The following is a 17,599-nucleotide window of genomic DNA, read 5'->3' as shown; positions in this document are numbered from 1 at the left end:
CAAGAATAATGGATATGGCAAAGGATAGGGGAACAGAGGTTGGACAGCTGCTTCAGATGCCCTCTAGGGGAATGCCCAATGGGGTGGGTGGTAGAAGCTGCAGCGCTTCTCACCCACCAAAGGCACCCCTGTCTTAACAACGGCTTCTGTTTGTTGAACTTAACGTTGTGCCAGTCATGACGCCATATGCTTTATTCGTTGATATGTTAGCCCACTTACTCCTCACAACATTCTTTTCCATTTGAGAAAACTGAGGCACAGAGAGGCTAACTGCCTTGCCTCCGGTCACACAGCCAGGAAAGGGCAGCAGAGCAGGGTTTCAAAGCAGGAACTCCTGCCAGGAGTTCCTGAACCATGCAGTAAGATGACAAAAAGAAAGAAAAGGCCATCTTGATTGGAAAGCAAGAAGTAAAACTGTCTCAATTCGGAGACAACATGATCGTGTACACAGAAGTCCTGAGGAATCTACAAAAAAGCTTCTAGAATGAGTAAGCGAGTTTTGCAAGGCTGAAGAATACAAGGCCAGTATACGGGCTGGTCCGCACTGGATCCCTGTGGAATATGCCCAAAGCACTTTGGACCGACTCTGTGGGCCGACTGGGATGTGGTTGGCCTACTGGTTGGTCATGAGCAGGGCTCCTAGGGTCGGCGGCCACAGCGAGAACTGCTCAACCACTGCCCACAGGTGACGTGGGCAAATGATTTACTCTCTAGCTCAGTTTTCTTCTACTTAAAATGGATATTAATAGTGCATCAGGGAGGGAAAAAGAACATCAGCCTCACAGGTTTGTGGGGAGGATTCCCAGAACAAATGCATTTAAATCCCTAAGGCCAGAAACTGCCAGTGGTGTTCACGTGCCTTTGTGGGGAGGAGAGGGGTGTGCAGAGGGGCTTGAGGCATCTGCTGGGAATGCAAGTACGGTAAGAGCTGAGGCCTTCGGAATCAGGCTTCCCACCAGTGTTCAATTCTTCAGGATCCCATTCCACACTGCTCATCCTTGGATCTCTCTCGCCAGCACATTTCCAGAGGTCAGTAGCCCAACTGCCTGCAATTACAGCCTGCTGCCACCAGGCGGGTTCTGGAGCCCGGGCTGTGGATCCTGGGCTCCGCAGCAGGGACTTCTCAGAATGGAATGACCCAGGGAGAGCCATGGAGATTCTTGGTCAAGGGCCTTACTGCCCTCTCTGAAGTCTGACTGCTGAAGGAAGCCAGCATTACTCTCTGGGAGGCATGGCAGATGGGTGGGGAGGGTGTTTAACTCCACTGGTCAGCATACAGTGGAAAGGAGATTCAAGATTTATTTATGGAAACAAGAGGCCTCTGTGGGGCCTACAGCGGGTGGAAGGTAATACCGGGGCCACTGGAGGCATCAGAAGCCTAGCGGTGAGGTTTCAAAGGAGAGGCCAGGTTGGCGACAAGGGGAGGAGGACTACCAAGGGTGACTTTCCCCGTTGACCCTAGGGAGGAAACCCCAGATGGGCCTTGTAAATGGACACACCAAGTGTACATCTCTCCCCGTGCTTCCATCTGCCCGGGTACAAGACCAGCCTCCCAAAGTATGGGGGTCTTTGGGAGTACCTGAAGCTCCAAATGGGGATGGCCTGCCTATAAAAGTGTGAGCTCAAGTGTCTTCCTGTATGTGTGTGTGTACTCGTCGGCACATGGCAACTGAGGATGCACAGACAGTGCCTGTGGGATGCCAGTGGATTGGACGGGTGACCCTCCAACTAGCAGGTGTTGGAATACAGGTATGAACACACACCTCCTCCTGGCCAGGAGGTCCTGGATAGGAGAGCCAGGGCCTGGCCCTGCACTGATGGCCTTCCTGGTCTTTTGACTTCCTCAAGGAGGGTCTGGAAATGGGTACCCCGAGCATTTGGAAATTCTAGGCATCGGGAGGGCACTTGGTGGCCATCTTGGTCCACCCCCACGGGCTACTTGAATACTCTTAAGTTGTCCATGAAAAGAAAAAAAAAAAAAAGGTAGGTAATGATTTTAGGGAAGTAACAAAGTGGGACGCCAATATTTGAGAGTCAGCTGGAAGCACGAAGATTACACCCAGCCCCGTCGGAGATTTCTGGTTGCTTTGAACTGTGGCGATCTCTTTGGGAGCTGACATCCCAAGTGTGCCAGAGAATTTTCCTTGGGGAGGGCACAAGAGTGACTTTCAAAAGCAGTGGAACAACTCTTCCCATCCCCTCTCCAGTTTCTAGGCACTTTCCACATTTCCTCTTCATGCAGATATGCAGATACATGTGTCGACCCCTTCGGAGGCTAAGTGCTAAATGTTCCAAGTAATTTTTATTTTAGAATACAAGAGAGGTACAAATGTATTTACAGTTGTACATATACAATCAAATAATATATATCACAGTTTCGTAAATATCATTTTAGATAAATATTTACAAAGTTAAAGTGACCATTTTCTGGAAGTAGAACACAGTTTCTTGAAAACTCTATACATTTTATACTTTTCTTTATTATTATAGTTTTTTTATTTTACAAAACGCCCTACGGGAGTTCTGGTACATGACTGCAAGGTGGGACAGGAGACACCAGAGGGCGCCCACGGCCAGAGTTTGGGGAGACTCGGGAGGAGGCAAGGGAGGGTGTGGGTGGGCGGGGCGGACACCCCCCACCGCCCCCACCACCAGGATCGCGCACTGCCTGGGAAGTGCTTTCTCCGCCGAGAAGCGGGTCTTGCCCTCTTCCGGCAGGACTGTGGCCAGGAGGGGAAGGGATGCTTCTCCTCCCTGAGCAAGAAGTCAGAGATGAAGGGGAGGAGACATGGCTCCAACTATCTCATTTTTTACGGATGGGGAAGGGGGAAACTGAGGCAAGAGGGCCTTCCCCGGGTACCCCAGTGGATTTCCGTCTGCACTAGCGCTCGGCCTGCCCGGGACACTGCACCCTGCTCGTGCCTCGTCCCTCCCCAGGAGCCGGCTTTGGGGGTAAGGTGGCCAGAAGGAGAAAAGGGCCCGCCTGCCAGGGAAGAGCAGGTCTCGGGTCTCTTCTGGCTGCCCCAGAGCCCCGCCAGCCCCCAGCTCTCAAGATCGTGTCGGTGACTCGCGACACCGCGGGGCACCAGTCCCAAGAGGCAGCCGGAGGGGCCGTGCGCGCACCGGCCCGCCGCCCGCCTCCCGCCCCCAGGCTCCCCGCCCCCGCTGAGGCCCTACCACCCCCGAGGGATGCCAGCCCGGGAAGCCGGCTGGACAGGGGTGCCAGAGCGCCCCCGACGCCGGGCGTGGGGACCCTCGAGGAGGAGACGGCCGAGCAGCCGCCCCAGCCGCGTGGCCCGCAAAAGGGACCCTGCCCCTCCGTGTCCTCACCTGCGAGACGGAGCGCAGACTGTGTGCCTAGGGGCTCACTTGTTGGGACGCACCTACAGCGCCCGGCGCCGGGCCCTCTGCGGCCGGGGTGGGGGTGTCAAGCGAGGAGAGCACAGCCCCGGCCCGCGCCCCGCGAGCTGGAGGCGGGAGGCGGGGCGCGCGTGCGCGAGGAGGCGGGGCGCGCGTGCGCGGCGCTCACAGCACCATGGCCGGCAGGTGGTGCGCGGCCGCGGCGGCGGCGGCGGCGGCGGCGGCGAGCGCGGGCGCGTGCGCGTGCGGCGCGGGCAGGGCGGGCGAGTGCGGCTGCAGCGCGGCGCTGGGCGGCCGGTGGCGCGCGCTCTTCTGGTGGGCGCGCAGGCCGGCCAGCTGCGAGTAGGCGCTCTGGCACACCTGGCACTTGTAGGGGCGCTCGCCCGTGTGCAGGCGCACGTGGTTGCGCAGCGTGGACGACTGGCTGAAGCGGCGGTTGCAGAAGCGGCACACGAAGGGCTTGTCCAGCGTGTGGATGCGCATGTGCGAGCGCAGGTTGCTGCGCGAGTTGAAGCCGCGGTGGCAGATGACGCAGCGCATGCGGCCCGCGGTGCCCGCCGCCGAGTCCGCCGGGTGGAAGTCCTCTGGCCGCGCGGGCAGGGCGCGGGGCGGGGGGGGGGGGGGGGAGAGAGCAGCCTCGTTACGACCCCGCGCCGCCCCGCCCCCGGCTCCCGCGCCCCACCCCCAGGCGCGCGCTCCTCCCGGCGCCCGGCCGGTCCCGCCCCGCCCGCCCGGGATCCACGGGGGGTGAGGGCGCGGGTCTGAGCAGGCTGCTTGGCGGCGCTGCCGGAGGGATGGGAGGAACTTGAGGTCCAAGAGGAGTTGGACTCCAGACCGTGCTGTGTGACCTCGGGGGCTGAGTGACTTCGCCCCCGAACCTCAACGTCCTCATCTGTAAAATGGGTACCGACTACGACCTCGCGGGGCTATGCACAACTTCCCGAGATGATCATAAAAACCTGCATTTGACCTCCCTTAGCCTGTATACGGGAGGAGCCTCACTCAAAGTAGCCATCTAAATGGCAGGCTTCCATAGAAGGCCCCCCCCTCAAAATAAACCCTTTCATTTATTCATCCCGCAAATATGTACTGAGTGCCTACTATGTACCAGGAACTGCGCCTCACCTTTCTCATTGCTGAGATGGAGGTAATGGTAATGGTAACATCCCCCCATAAGCCCGCTGTGAGCATCAGAGAAATTACTGTTCGTAAAACATTAGCTCATAAATAGTAGTTCATGAGCCTCGGGTTCTCCCTCTAACCAGATTTCACAACGGTTTTATGAGGACCCAAGTGGGGTGATACCTGTAAAAGGTTCAGCTCAATACTTGGTATGAAATAGGTCTTGGGCAAACGGTATCTATCGTGATGACCAGTGTCCCCCACAACACACACACAGGAACACTGTACCCCACTTCATTCAACAGATTAATACCAAGCGCCTCCACCAGGCCCTGCACCAGGGACAGAGGGAAATGTACATTGTCAGAGCTGGAAGGGGATTTAAAGATCATCTCAGTTTGGGACCAACATCTTGCCTTTACAGATGGAGAAACTGAGACACAGAGCCCTTCCCAGGATCGTACAGCAGACGGGAACTCAATCTAGGCTCCCACCACGGGGCCCTTACTCCTTCTGCCTCTCGGGTATCCTGCCCACCCAACCTGCCCCCAGATAATTTATTTTGTCCAGAAAACAGTGCCATTTGTGTCCAGACTGTGGTGGTAGCTCTGGGGGGCGTTGGCCTGCTTAAGCCAGTAGCCTCACGGGCTTGATACTGCTGGAGATTGAACCCGGGTCCCTGGACACCAGGAGCGTGCACAAACAGGTGCACGCACTCACTCACTCTCTCACTCTGGGTTCCACGGGTCCCTTGTCATTGTGGCCTCACAGAGGCTACCTACCATGCTTGTTCTTCTTCTGCTCCTCCTCCAGCCCGGGCACACCAGGGATCCCCAGAAAGGTGTTGTGTGAGTTTCCATACCACACCAGCAGCTCCTGGTCAGGCGGGATCATCTACAGAGAAGAAAGGCAGATAAGATCAGGGAGGCAGCAGGCCCCAGGGTGAGAGTCACGGTCTCACACGTGCCCCTGCAGCCGGGGGGTGGGGGGGGGGGCGGGCAGCTGTCCTGCACCTGCCATGGAGACGTAGATCCAGTCTTGGCTCCAAGAAAGCCACACGGGCCATCGCTAGCAAGCTGCTGAAACACAGAAGGCCCTGGGATGCTCAGCCCCTGCCCCCTTCCTACTTCCCCCTCCCAGCTCAGGCCTGGCCAAGCTGCTGCCGCCGCCCAGCCGCATAAGAGTTCCAAAGTGACAGCAGCAGAATGCAAGGCTTGTAGCAAGGTGAGGTACTGGAAGAAGGAAAGCTAGAAAACGTTTCCTTTCTTACTGAGGGGAACCAGCGTCAGCCAACCCTCTGGTCGGCAGGACTGAACCAGATGTTCCCAAGGAGCGTGGGCTGCAGGGCACCCCACGGTACTTAGTTACATCCTGTCTGATAATGTTCTGGAAACATCTCTCACGCAAAACGCCCACAAGGCAGCAGCACGCCCCGTGTACCTCTCTCCGGATCACAAGCTCTGTGTGACTCCGTGCACACGGCAAATGCTAAAAAAGAACCACTGGGGTGGAGGAACCCCCCCCCCCCGACCTCAGGAAACACTGAGGCACACAGCCTGGAACAAAATCCATTCCTGCAGGACAGATGGTGACAGTTCTCTGCTAATCCCAGGGAGGACCTGCACCAGGGAAATGGGAAGGCCCCTGGGAGGAAGGGGTTTGCAGTGACAGTCCCGGGAGGCTGTGGAAGGCCTGCTCCTGGGGAGGCACGGACCATAAATCCCTCACTCCAGGATGTCCCCAGGGGCCCATAGGCCTGTGGTGAAAGCCAGTTAGCCCTCCCAAGTGGGGAACCTTCAGGCCCCAGCCAGCTAAGACAAATGAGAGAGATGGGGCGTCTGGGGTGGCTCAGTCCGTGGAGCGGGCGACTTTTGATCTCGGGGTTGTGAGTTCAAGCCCCACACTGGGTGTAGAGAAGACTTAAAAATAAAATCTTTAAAAAAAGAAAAGACTGTTGAAAGAGCCACCACCCTCCCAAGCCTGCACCCCATAGAGCTCAATTTGCCACCTATCCTGGGGGTCACTCTGGGAGCTTCCCAGGGAAATCTGGCCACACCCAGGCAGCAACTGGTTTGCTTTCCTCCTGGGTCCTCAGCCGCCTCAAAGGAGTTAAAGCGCCAAAAATTCCATCTAGGGGTATCTGAAATCACACAAGAATGGGACCCCCTCTTTTGGGTTCTCTGCTTACAGAGAAGGCCCATGCCTTCCATCTGACTCCGGCCTGCCACATGCAACACCCTTCTGTACCACAGCTTCTTTCCTCTGGTCAGAGGCAGGAAGACCCTCAGACCACCAGCCAGCTCTGCTCGACGCTGAAAGGAGAGGGGCACGAGAGGAGGGGTGGAGGAAGAAAAATGTGAGGGGGTCTGGTCACGGCCATCCTCCTGAGGCTCAGCCTGGGGCCACCGTGTCCCTGCCCCCACGGCCTGTGGGCCATCACGTCAAGCCCTCGGGGTCAGTGAGTGACCGGAAGCCAGGCAGAAAGTGCCAAACTGGCTTGGAGGTACAGGGTCCAAATGTGGAAGAGTCAAGTACAGTCCCTGAACCCGAGGAGAATTCGGTGGCCCCTCAAAGAGAGCACACAGGTTAGAATCTGGCACCATGGCAAAAGTCCTCGAGGCCATTCACAGTCATGGCCGTTGTCCTGGGGGTCAGCGGGGCAGAGCTGGAGGCCCTGCTGGAAAGGGGACGGAGATGACAGAGGTTTCGTGAGTCCCCCAGAAAAGAGGAGGAAGGAAGGGAAACACTTAAGATCAGTTTGTTGCGAAGGAAACTGCTCCCTGTGGGAGGGTGCCGATGGACCCTGGGCCACCAGGCCCCTGGGTGACCTTAGGCAAGCACTCATCCCCTCTAAGCTTGTGTCCTCAAGTGAGGAGTTGGGGGAACGCGATCCCTGAGGTCCCCCAACTCTGAGACTCTGATTGTAAGTCACCTCTGACACTGTGCTGGCCCCTGGCTTCGATGTTCACAATCAGGGTTCTTTGAAAGCAACCAGCACCCCCATCAGACTTGTCTGAAGAGGAGACAGCACTGGCAGAGGTCACACACGTCAGGGTCCACCTGGGCTCCTCACCTGCTGTGCAAGTTGCCTTCTGGTGCTAGGCCTCTGTTTCTGGGACTATAAAAGAGGGACAGTGCCCCTGCTCAGCCTCACGGGGTCAGGGCTCAGCGGAGCCGTGTGCAGAAAACTTTGCAGGGTGGATGGACACAGGAGTGCGTATTTTAATTGTCCCTGAGCTCGCCAGCATCTCAGGAAAGTCCCCCAGTGCTCCCCACAGAGCCTGCAGTGTGGCTTGGGGCCACCGGCACAGTGAAAACCCAGGGCGACCGGTGGCTTTGCCGTTAGGGACCAACAACATCACAGGCTAGGCTCCAGTGCCACTGCTTCCTGCTTTGCTGTGGCGTGGGGTGGGGGGCACCCCCAGGGAGAGCACAGATGTGCAGAGCAGGCTCTGCAAGCCCCCAGCGGATTTGGCCCTGAGGTGCACCTCCAGACTCTCAGCCCAGGAATCAAATATCCACATCAACACCAGCCTTCTTATTGTAATGGACAATAACAATTGTTATTAAATGTAAATTAGGGGCACCCGGGTGGCTCCCCAACCCACTTGGCCATCCCAAGTCAGATGCTTTACAGACTGACTTTGGCTCAGGTCATGATCTCAGGGGCTCCGGGATCAAGCCCCGTGTGGGGCTCCGTGCTCAGCGGGGAATCGGCTTCTCCCTCTGCCTCTCCCCACCCTCCCACTCCCACGCATGCTCTCTCTCTCTCAAATAAATAAATAAAATCTTTTTTAAAATTAAAAAAATATATAAAATAAATACCACAACAACAGCCTCTGCCTTCGGCTCAGGTCATGATCTCAGGGTCCTGGAATCGAGCCCCGCAACGGGCTCCCTGTTCAGCAGGAAGCCTGCTTCTGCCTCTCCCGCTCCCCCTGCTTGTGGTCCCTCTCTAGCTCTGTCTCTCTCTGTCATATAAATAAATAAATAAAATCTTAAAAAAAAAAAAAAAACAGTGGTGATGTGTGAGAAGCCAAGAACTCTGGGTTTGCACAAATTCCGAATATTATTTAAAATCATTGTTTGGAATATGATTTTCTAAATGAGCGCTTCGATACTGACTTTTAACATTGAGTGCAGCATTTACTTACTAACACATTTTTTGCATGGACTAAAATTAATCTTCCGAGTTCATTTCAGAAATCAGAGCAACGACGCAGACACATTGACAAACCCATGTAAACAGGTGAGGGGTCGGGGGAGGCGAAAAGGAACTCTCTCTCCCACCCTGGACGCCCAGCCACGGTGGCCAGTTTTCTGAGCTTCTTTCCCCAGAAGGGTTTGTCATTTTGAGTCTATTCAGAAATGCTGATTTAAGGTTGGTGGGGAGCAGCACGACAGGCAGAGTGGCTTCTACTTTTTCATATGAGATATCTGATTTTTTAAAAAATAATGAGCACACAGTACTTTTTATACTATCTCTATGTTAAAGAAAGCAAATCCGGGGCGCCTGGGTGGCTCAGTCGGTTAAGCATCCGTCTCTTGATTTCAGCTCTGGTCTTGATCTCAGGGTAGGGTGAGTTCACGCCCTGCGCTGGCTCCACTTAAAAAAAAAATCTATTAAGAGGAATCTACTGGAATTGAGAATGGCACAAATATCGAGAAGCCACCAGCACTGGGGAAGGCCGGAGGTGGAGTCTGTTGGCCCTTCAGAGCTCTGAGCCCCTTTGAGCTCAGCGACAGCCCCTGCCCTGGGCGCCCAGTCCCTACTTGCTCGTTGGTACCCCCCATGGGATAACCAGGAGGACCCTCAGGACCAGCAGACTCTCTGGGAGATCCTGGCACTATTGTCTGCAGGTTCCCAGGGTCCCGGCAGCTGAGCGACTAAGCGCAAAGAACAGCTACTGTCCCCCTCCCAGGCTTCCCGGTCCCTCCTCGATGCTACTGTTTCTTCGGCGCCAGCTGTAACTGACAGGACCCTGCCGGGACTGTCCTTTGAGGCCCGGAGAACCAGAATCACAAAGGTGTCCTCTTCGAGACAGCAGGGACTGATGCAGGACACACAGTAAACCAAATAATTCCCCCAGGAAACGGAATCCCGTATCATAAAATCCACATCCCTGAGATTCTGGGTGAGTATCGGGGCCTGAGTCTTCCCTGGACAAATCATGTAATCTCTCAGGTCGCGCTTCTGAACCTTCCCCACCAGCCCAGCCATTCTGTCCTGCCCCCTTTCTGAATTTTTATTATAAATGGAAACCGATCTGGTTTGGGTTTGTTTTCTTGATCTAAATGTATGTCACACTATTGAACACACTCCCAGGAGTCTTGGACAACCTCCCTTCCCCCGCGGGCGGTGCAGAAACCCTAGTCCAGAAGGATCTCTGTGTCATCTGGACGAATATCAATTTCCATTGTACCACAGATGTCCTGACACACCAATTAATAGAGTTCCAGCAAATACGTATTGATCGGGGAGGCCCCACGGCTTGGTGACCAAGAGCTCTGCTCCGGGGTCCGACAAGCCTGGATTCAAATCACAGCTCACTAATGCCCTGTGATCTCCTTGAACCTCAGTTTTGCCATCATTAAAATGGGGAGAGTAATAGTATCTTCACAGAGCGGAGAGGACTCGAGTCTTAAAAATTTGCTAAGACTTTAGCATGATACCAGCAGGGGATAAATGCTCTGTGTATTATCAATGATGCTTATTATTAATAATCAGGGTACCCCAACTGCGTCTGCCCCCGAGCAACGTCAAAAGGAAAATGGTGCCAGGAAAAGCAGACATGGTCCTCAGGGAGCTGCCATATAAAATGTTTGGGTGTTTGAAAGGAAAAGGAAAGCTTCGGGCACAGTAAGCTGCCAAGACACCGGGAGGGGAAAGACTGGGAATTATCTTCCCAGCTCCAGAGTCCAAAGCTCTCATAACTTAATTACTAAATCCTTTCCTTGCACGGAGTTTTGGCATCAAAGGGTCTTGCTTCCTGGGGTAGCTGGTTTTGTTTCTTTGGGAGAACAGGGGTCTGTGTGTCCCACCCCCTTTCGACCCAGTCCCCATCACCTGCAGAAAGACTTACTCATTCGACACCAAATGATCACTTGCTATGCGCTGGGTGCTTTGTAGAGAGGCCATTTTTGGCCTTTCTACAAAGGCCTACCTCACACTATAGTAACTTCTTCTGTGGTTGAATCTATGGGGAAAATGCCCCAGGAATGGCGTGCCGTAGATCCGGCCAGATGCCAGTCCCGCCTGGGGGTTCTCCACTGACTGGCTGGCCTTCCAACCCTGTCTGCATTTGGAGGGCTACTATTTTGTATCGGTGGAAAATTGGAGAGCAGCGACAGTGCATCCTGCTTACCAAATAAAGATGGGCCTTCCCATTGTGGGGGTGAGTCACGGGAGACTTGTAGGGGTAGATAAATGGCAGTTCTAAGTGACAGAAAGACTAAGAAAACGGGTCGTAGCCAAGGCCCATCTCCTCGAATAACTCGCACGAGCACACAAAACAAACAGCCCATGTATCCTGGAGACTTTAGGGAGTGGCCTGGAGGAAGAGCAATTTCTTCTGCTGGAGCCTAGAAGGGCCAGCGAGCCCTGGTCTCTGCCCAGCGCACGGTGGGTGGTCACACTGGCCCAGACGCACCCCTGGTCTGGTAAGTGGAATCTGACATGGCCACACGATGATCTGAGAAAAACTGCCACCCCGGGAAAAGTGTCCAGCTTTGCTGATGAAAAGCGAAATGACCGTAACGTGATATTTTCTGTTTCCTTGTCCCTCACTCAAGCAGTCCCTGCTTCACAGGCTTGCTTACCTCTGGGGCAAAGCATTGACTGGAAATTCAGGGCATCTCGCTCGTGTTATCCTGCATGAATCGATTTCTTTTTCCTGATTCTCTTTTATCAACTTAAATCCCAATAAAACGTAAATGACTCTAGGGTTGCCTGGGTCCTTTGGCCCCAAACCACACGAGCATTCCCCACGATCCCTCATGTGCATGCGTGTGCATCTGTCCCTGTGTACGTGTGCGTGCACTTGTGTTAGGAGGAATGGAACGACTGTGTGTCTCCCATCTCCTCTGTATCAGGACGGCAGGGAAGCAGGCAGGATGGGTGTTTGAGGCTGGGAAGACGGGGCTGGGGAGGATCCTGGAGTTACTCTGTGCTCCAGTGAGATTCAGCCACACCTGAGGCCGATTCCTTGTTCCCACGGGGTGGCGGCCCAGCCAGATGGTCACAGGAGCCACCTTTGTCCTAGGTGCCTGGGCCACTTCGGTCCTACCGTCACACAGCCCCAAGCTAGTCCGCGTCCCCTGAATGCCAGTCCAGAAACGGGGCACCTTTCTTTACCCTCCACTTCCTGGTGCTCCCAGAGTCTACCCCTCAGCTGGGACCCCCCTCCCAGGCCACACCAGCACCCAGGCAAAGACCATTCTGTTGTCATCCCTGGGAGATTTCCTGGAGCCTGGTTTTTGAGGGACAACTGGACCCCAGGTCCAGAAGCTGCTAGGCCCCAGTGCCCCCCAGGCCTTAGAAAGATTTGAGGCTCTGAGTCCCAGGGAGAAAAATGGACCAGAGGGAAGTCATTCTCTGTCCCTGGGAGACTTGCTTCAGACCTCTCCAAAATTCAACCAAGGCTAGCCCCACTCCCAAGGGAGGACACTGCCTCTCTCCATTAGTGTTCTCCACCAGCGGAGTGGAAGCAGGAGGTCCAGACAAGTTGGGGCTGGGGGAGGGGGAGAACAACCCATCCACACCCCCACACTGCACTCACCCCCAGTCTGCCATGGGGAAAAAGGACAGCTTGTCCCGCTTCTGGGCCAGACGCTGAGCATCCTGCCAAGAGACCCTGTCTGGAGGGTGCCGACAGCCTGGCCCACCATGGCTACCACCACTTGTCTTGCCTCAGCCCCTCTCTGTAGCCCAGGAGCTTTCCTGCCTCTGTCCAAGGTTTCCCTACTGGGAACACCTCCTCTTCCATCCTCCTGAAACTTCCCATGACCTGTGCATGGTTTAGCTACTCTCAACCACGGGATATGATATTTATCTGCAGCTACCTTTCCCTTTCCCTCGCCTCGAAGCAGTTCGATCCAGCACAGGCATTAGCACCAACATCTCCCCCAATGCCTGGTAAGAGCTCCCGAGTCCCCCTGCCACCAAGTGAACCCCAGCCTCCTTGTCGGCAAACTGTGGATCATCGCAGAACCCTCCCTCGTGGATTAAATACACAAAGATTATAAGGGATAAGGCATCCACAGAATCTAGGAGACACCTCACACAGCGCGTGATCTACGTGTCACAGCCGAGACTTGGGAGTCGTGATCCGCTTCAACGTCCCATGCGTGCAGAACAAGGAACAGCATGCAGCGAAAATGCTGCGGACACGATGACCTCTCTCGCCTTCAAATGCTTTCCCCATGTCTTGCTCTCTGTATCTCTTGGCTTCTGAACCTCAGGACACCCTAAGCAGCTATCTGGGGACCTCAGAGTAGAGGGACTCATGACATCCACAATGGCCTAAAGTCAAAAGTTCCATACTTGCTGACTTGCAGTGCAGAAAACCTGCCAGGATGTTCCTGCTCCCAGAGACCATGATGCCTGGGCAGGGCCAGCGGGGGCCGGCATCGGTGCTCCTCCATTCCCCCCCTCCCATCAGAACCCGGACACGGCTGCCTGCACCCCTTCTCCCAGCTGCCCCCTGGCTTCGTACACAGCAGCGCATGCACTCACCTCGATAGCCTTGTAGAAGATACTGGTGCCGATCTGGACGACCTCCAGGTTCTGCTCCTGTTCGTTCCGCGCACACTTGATGTAGGTCATCCAACTCCGGTGGTCCTCCTGGCTGGCATCAATGAAGTAGCGCACTGTGCCGTCCTCATTGAACACCTGTGCGCAGGTAAATTAGGGACAGTGAGGCAGGCTGAGCCACCTGTGTCCGGACCAGGCCCGTGCTGCTGGCATATCAGCCTATGCTCCCTCTATCCCCACAACAGCCCCAGGAAGGGCTCTATAATCGTCTCAGCTTTCCTGCTGAGAAGGTGGGGGGAGGTTGGCTCTGGGCTCAAAGCTGGAGGCCAGGCAGCTAGAAGTGACCAACAGGGTGTCAGTCTCCAGGGCCCCAAGGGCTCCCGCAGCCACGTTCTGCCCATCTCCGGAAGGAAAGGGTCTCCAAGGGATCACTGATTTGACAAAGTGCCATCCAGCTAATTCCCTGGGGATGCAGATGTGCTCCCCAAAGCAGCAGCAAGCACAGACCAGGAATCAGAGGGGGACCCAGGAGCCTGGAGAGGGAAGGCTGGCTCACTGTGGCACCCTGGTCTGGCCCAAGCCCCCTTGTGGGAGCTACCAAGAGTACTCAGAGATCAGACTAGAACCCAACTTCCTAACCTAGCAACAAATGGAGACGAAAACTACTGGCCCAGGTCTCCAGGGAGGGAGGAGGTGAGGTCAGGACAGGTGTCTGGACCATTGCGGTATTCTCTTCCTCCTGAGCTGTGACCAGGGGCAAGATTTGTGACACTGGGCTTCTCTCCAGGGACTGTCAGGTGGGGGCTTGGGGGATACCCATGGAGGGAAGGGAAATGAGATTAGGGAGAGGGTGCGCCTGCCAGCCTGGCCCCTGAGTGGTGAGAGCCCCAGGGGGGAGGAAATGCTTTGGGAATGGCTTTGTCCTCAGGGTGTCCTAAGGATGGCCATCCTGACATCTGGCACTGTCGAAGGAGAGGAGGGTCAGAAGCCGGGGTGGAAGCTTCTCTGAGCTTCAGTTTCCCTCTGGAGAATGGGAATAATAATTCACAGGTGCTGAGATCATTTGGTGGCATGCGGGTCACTGACTCAGAAAGTTGACTCAACACCAATTTGTCCCCCGATGATTTCCAGTTGTCACTATTCTGCCTGGGCTGAGAAGCCCATTCCTAGGAAGCAGGGGCCCCTCCATTCTCCATGCTGGCCACCCTCACCCCCAGCTCAGAGGGGGCTTTCCTTGCAACTTCCTCCGGAGGAAAAGAATGCAGGTCCTGGGAGGAAAAGAATGCAGGTCCTGGGAGGTCTCTTTGGTTTCTGTGCTGTCCGCAACTGCACTGTAGGCAAGCCATGGCTTCCTGGGGCCTCAGCGCCCTCCTCTGAAGTAGGGCCAACAACAGTCCCAAGGGTTGGCCAGAGGAAAGAGGATCAGAATTTCCAAACAAAGGCCTTAGCTGTCTTAGCTGGGTTGGGGATGTAGCTCCAGGCACAGGGCGGCAGGATCCACAATCCCGAGTCAGGCAGCACAGGCAACCAAGCACCCCAAGATCCCAGCAGGGGCGACAGGGACAGAGTGGCGGATACCTACCTCCCACATCAGGTTGTTGTTCTTGCAGATGTCCACGTGCTCCGGGGCGATGATGCGGCCGGTGAAGGGGCCCATCTCCGTGCCCGCCTTGATCCACGTCTTGGAGAAGATGCCGAGGCCCTCGCCGGGAATGGAACTCTGCGCGATGATCACCTCCGCCGGCAGCACCAGGCTGGACAGCTTCTGCACCTCTGTGACCGCCACCGGGGGGGCAGGGGGACCGGGTAAGAGCCTGAGGCAGGGGATGGTCGGCCCTACCCGCCAGAGACTCAGGGCGGTCCCATCCGGCCAGACCCACCTCAGGCCCGCCCTGGAGTGACTCGGGAGAAGTCACTGGGGTGTGTGTTTGTGTGCGGTGGAAGGGGGAGGCGACGGCGGGGTTGGGGGGTGCTCAGCGCAAGAGTCGCCTCCGTTTGCAACCCGGGAACGTCTGTGCCCTCCGAAGCAAGAGGTGCTTTGGGGCTCATTTCTAGGAGCTTTTATTGTTTTTATTTATTTATTTACTTATTTGGGCTCTCCACTAATTCTCAAAGCATCCACAACCTCCCTGACCCCCACCCTGTAAGATTTAAGAACGACTGTGCCCACCGCAGCGGGCGGCGGCTTTACAAATGGGTAAACGGAGGCCAGCTTCCAGGAGGCGGTGATCGTCCAGCCTGGGATCGCCCTTCCGCGGGACAATCCGCGCTCACTGCGCCTCCCTGCTCAGAACACGGGGCGCTGTCGAAGGGCCCCGGATGCTGCCAGGAGCTCTCTTTTCTGGGGTGCGGGAGGCCCTGCGCGTGGGGCCGGCTGGCGACTGCGCTGGGAAGAGACCTCAGGCTGCGGGCGGGGGGTGGTGGGGGGGGCGCGGAAGCTCAAAAGGAACACCGGCTTCGGCGGGCTGCCTCGGGGCGCTCTCTGGATGACCCCGGGCCCACCTCGGTCCTCCTCGCCGCCCAGGATCCCAGGTGCCCTAAAGGGTGGCGCCGGACCCCCGCCAGCCCTGAGTCGCCCTCTGGGCGGGAAAGAGCCCGGCGGCCCCCAGCCCCCTCCCCACCCCCTGCCCCTGCCGGGCCTGGCAGCCGGAGTGGGGGCGGCGAGGCGCACAGGGACGGCCTCCGTGTCTTACAAGGTTCCCCTCTAAGCTACCTGGGAAAATCGCCGGCGAGCGGGCCGGCTGAAAGCGGGGGGGTTAAACGGTGTCCATTGCGGCGCGGCCGGCAATTTGTCACGCTGTTAAAGTGATAGCATTCATTCGGCTCCATTCGAAAGAAATTGCTAATTCTAAATTCATTAGCCCTGGAAGAATGCTGTAGCAGTAAATTGTAGCTCAATGCGGAGAGGACTTGTTTAAAAGGGGCCGAGGAATTCCCCTTACAAAAAGGGGGGATTAGATGGTTGACATAGCGTGAATGGAAGTGGAATTAGTCTGCACGGTGAATTAAGAGAGGAACAGAAATCGTCACGGGGGAAGAGAGGGCGACGCGCAGAGATGCCAGCGCCGGGCAAAGATATTGTTTGCAGGTTGATGAATGAGGAATAAGAACTTGAGACATCTTAAAGAAAAGAAACTTTTCTGGCTCTCTCTTTCTCTCCCTCGCTCCCTCCGCGGCTTTCTCTGCCGGCCCGCCCGCCCTCCGCCCCCTCCCCAGCCCCCCTGCCTTTTAAAGTTCTCGGTTGAAGTGGGAACTTTCTCGGGTCAAGCCCAAGTTAACTAAATGAATTTTAAACCCCTTCTTTTTGAGTCAACTGCTATTACACGCCTAGTAAGGCTTTAAATGCCGGGAACCCGCCGGCTCAAAGGGGTGAGGGGCGGGCCGGGGGGCGCCGGGGGCCGCAGGGCCGGGGCAGCCTGGACGCGGCGATCCCTTCTCTGAGCCGCCGGGGGCGCAGAGCGGCTTCCCGCCCCGCCCGGGCTTTGGCTGCTCGCGCCCCGGTTCGGCTCCCGGGAAACTGAGGCCCACCGAACAGCCGCGACGCCCCGTGTCCCTGCCGTGCCCCGTGCGTCGCCAGGACGGGAACCCGGCGCCTCCTGGAGGTTGGGGGAGGAGGGGGGCGACCGGCCTCGACGGCGCGACTCACCGCCGGAGAAGGACTGCGCCAGGACCTCGGCGGTGAAGGCTGTCTTGGGGCTGGCGTGGTGGCTCTTGTCCTCGAAGAGCTGCTCGCCCAGCACGTTGCGCCAGCGGCCGTACAGGAAACTGTGCAGGATGTCGGAGGTGATGACCTCGGCCAGTGCCAGCCCCGGCGCCTTCAGCCCGGTCTTGAGCACCAGGGCCTCAGCCGGGAGCACGGAGCCCATCATGGGCGATCCGGGGCTCGCCGGCGCCGGGGACGGACGGCCGGGCGGACACGGGGATGCGGCGGGCGAGAGGGGAGCGCAGGAGCGAGAGAGGAGGGCTGTGACGGAGGAGGAGGAAGAGGAGCAGGGGGAGGACGAGGACGAGGAGCGGGGGGGTGGGGGGGAGGCCGCAGGAGGGAGCGGGAGGCGAGGCGGGCTGGGAAGAAAGTGAACCAGGGGGAGCCAGGCGGAGAGGGAGAGAGAGATGGAGAAATCAGCAGAGGTGGCAGAGGCGGCGCGGAGGGCTGGAGACACAGGGGTGGAGGCGGAGGCGGGTGCGGGGGGTGCAGGGCGGGTGGGAGGCGGGCGGCTGCAGAGAAGCGGCGGCGAGGGGTTCTGGGACGCGCGCTCGCCTCTCGCACACCCGGCCCGGACGGTCTTCGCCTTGGCAAAAGCTCAGCGCCTTTATAGGAGCCGCAGTGACCCTCCTAATTGGTTATTAATGACCCCCTGACGTCGG

General features: G+C 57.0%; 1 protein-coding gene across 1 annotated transcript; it reads right to left on the bottom strand.

Annotated features, from left to right (window-relative positions):
* Positions 1-2,289: 2,289 nt before the first annotated feature.
* On the bottom strand, positions 2,290-17,193 carry PRDM12 (PR/SET domain 12). The gene is made up of 5 exons (XM_045082602.1): positions 16,881-17,193; positions 14,817-15,007; positions 13,217-13,372; positions 5,265-5,376; positions 2,290-3,944 (listed from the first exon to the last, which is right to left on the bottom strand). Exons 1-5 carry the CDS (start codon positions 17,101-17,103, stop codon positions 3,526-3,528), a joined length of 1,101 nt encoding a protein of 366 aa, XP_044938537.1. The 5' UTR covers positions 17,104-17,193; the 3' UTR covers positions 2,290-3,525.
* Positions 17,194-17,599: the final 406 nt, after the last annotated feature.

This window comes from Mustela putorius, unplaced genomic scaffold, assembly GCF_011764305.1.
Source record: "Mustela putorius furo isolate JIRA1106 unplaced genomic scaffold, ASM1176430v1.1 tig00000596_pilon_pilon_pilon, whole genome shotgun sequence".
Taxonomy (NCBI): domain Eukaryota; kingdom Metazoa; phylum Chordata; class Mammalia; order Carnivora; family Mustelidae; genus Mustela; species Mustela putorius.
Note: the sequence above shows the minus strand (reverse complement) of the source record. Positions and strands in the feature narration are given on the sequence as shown.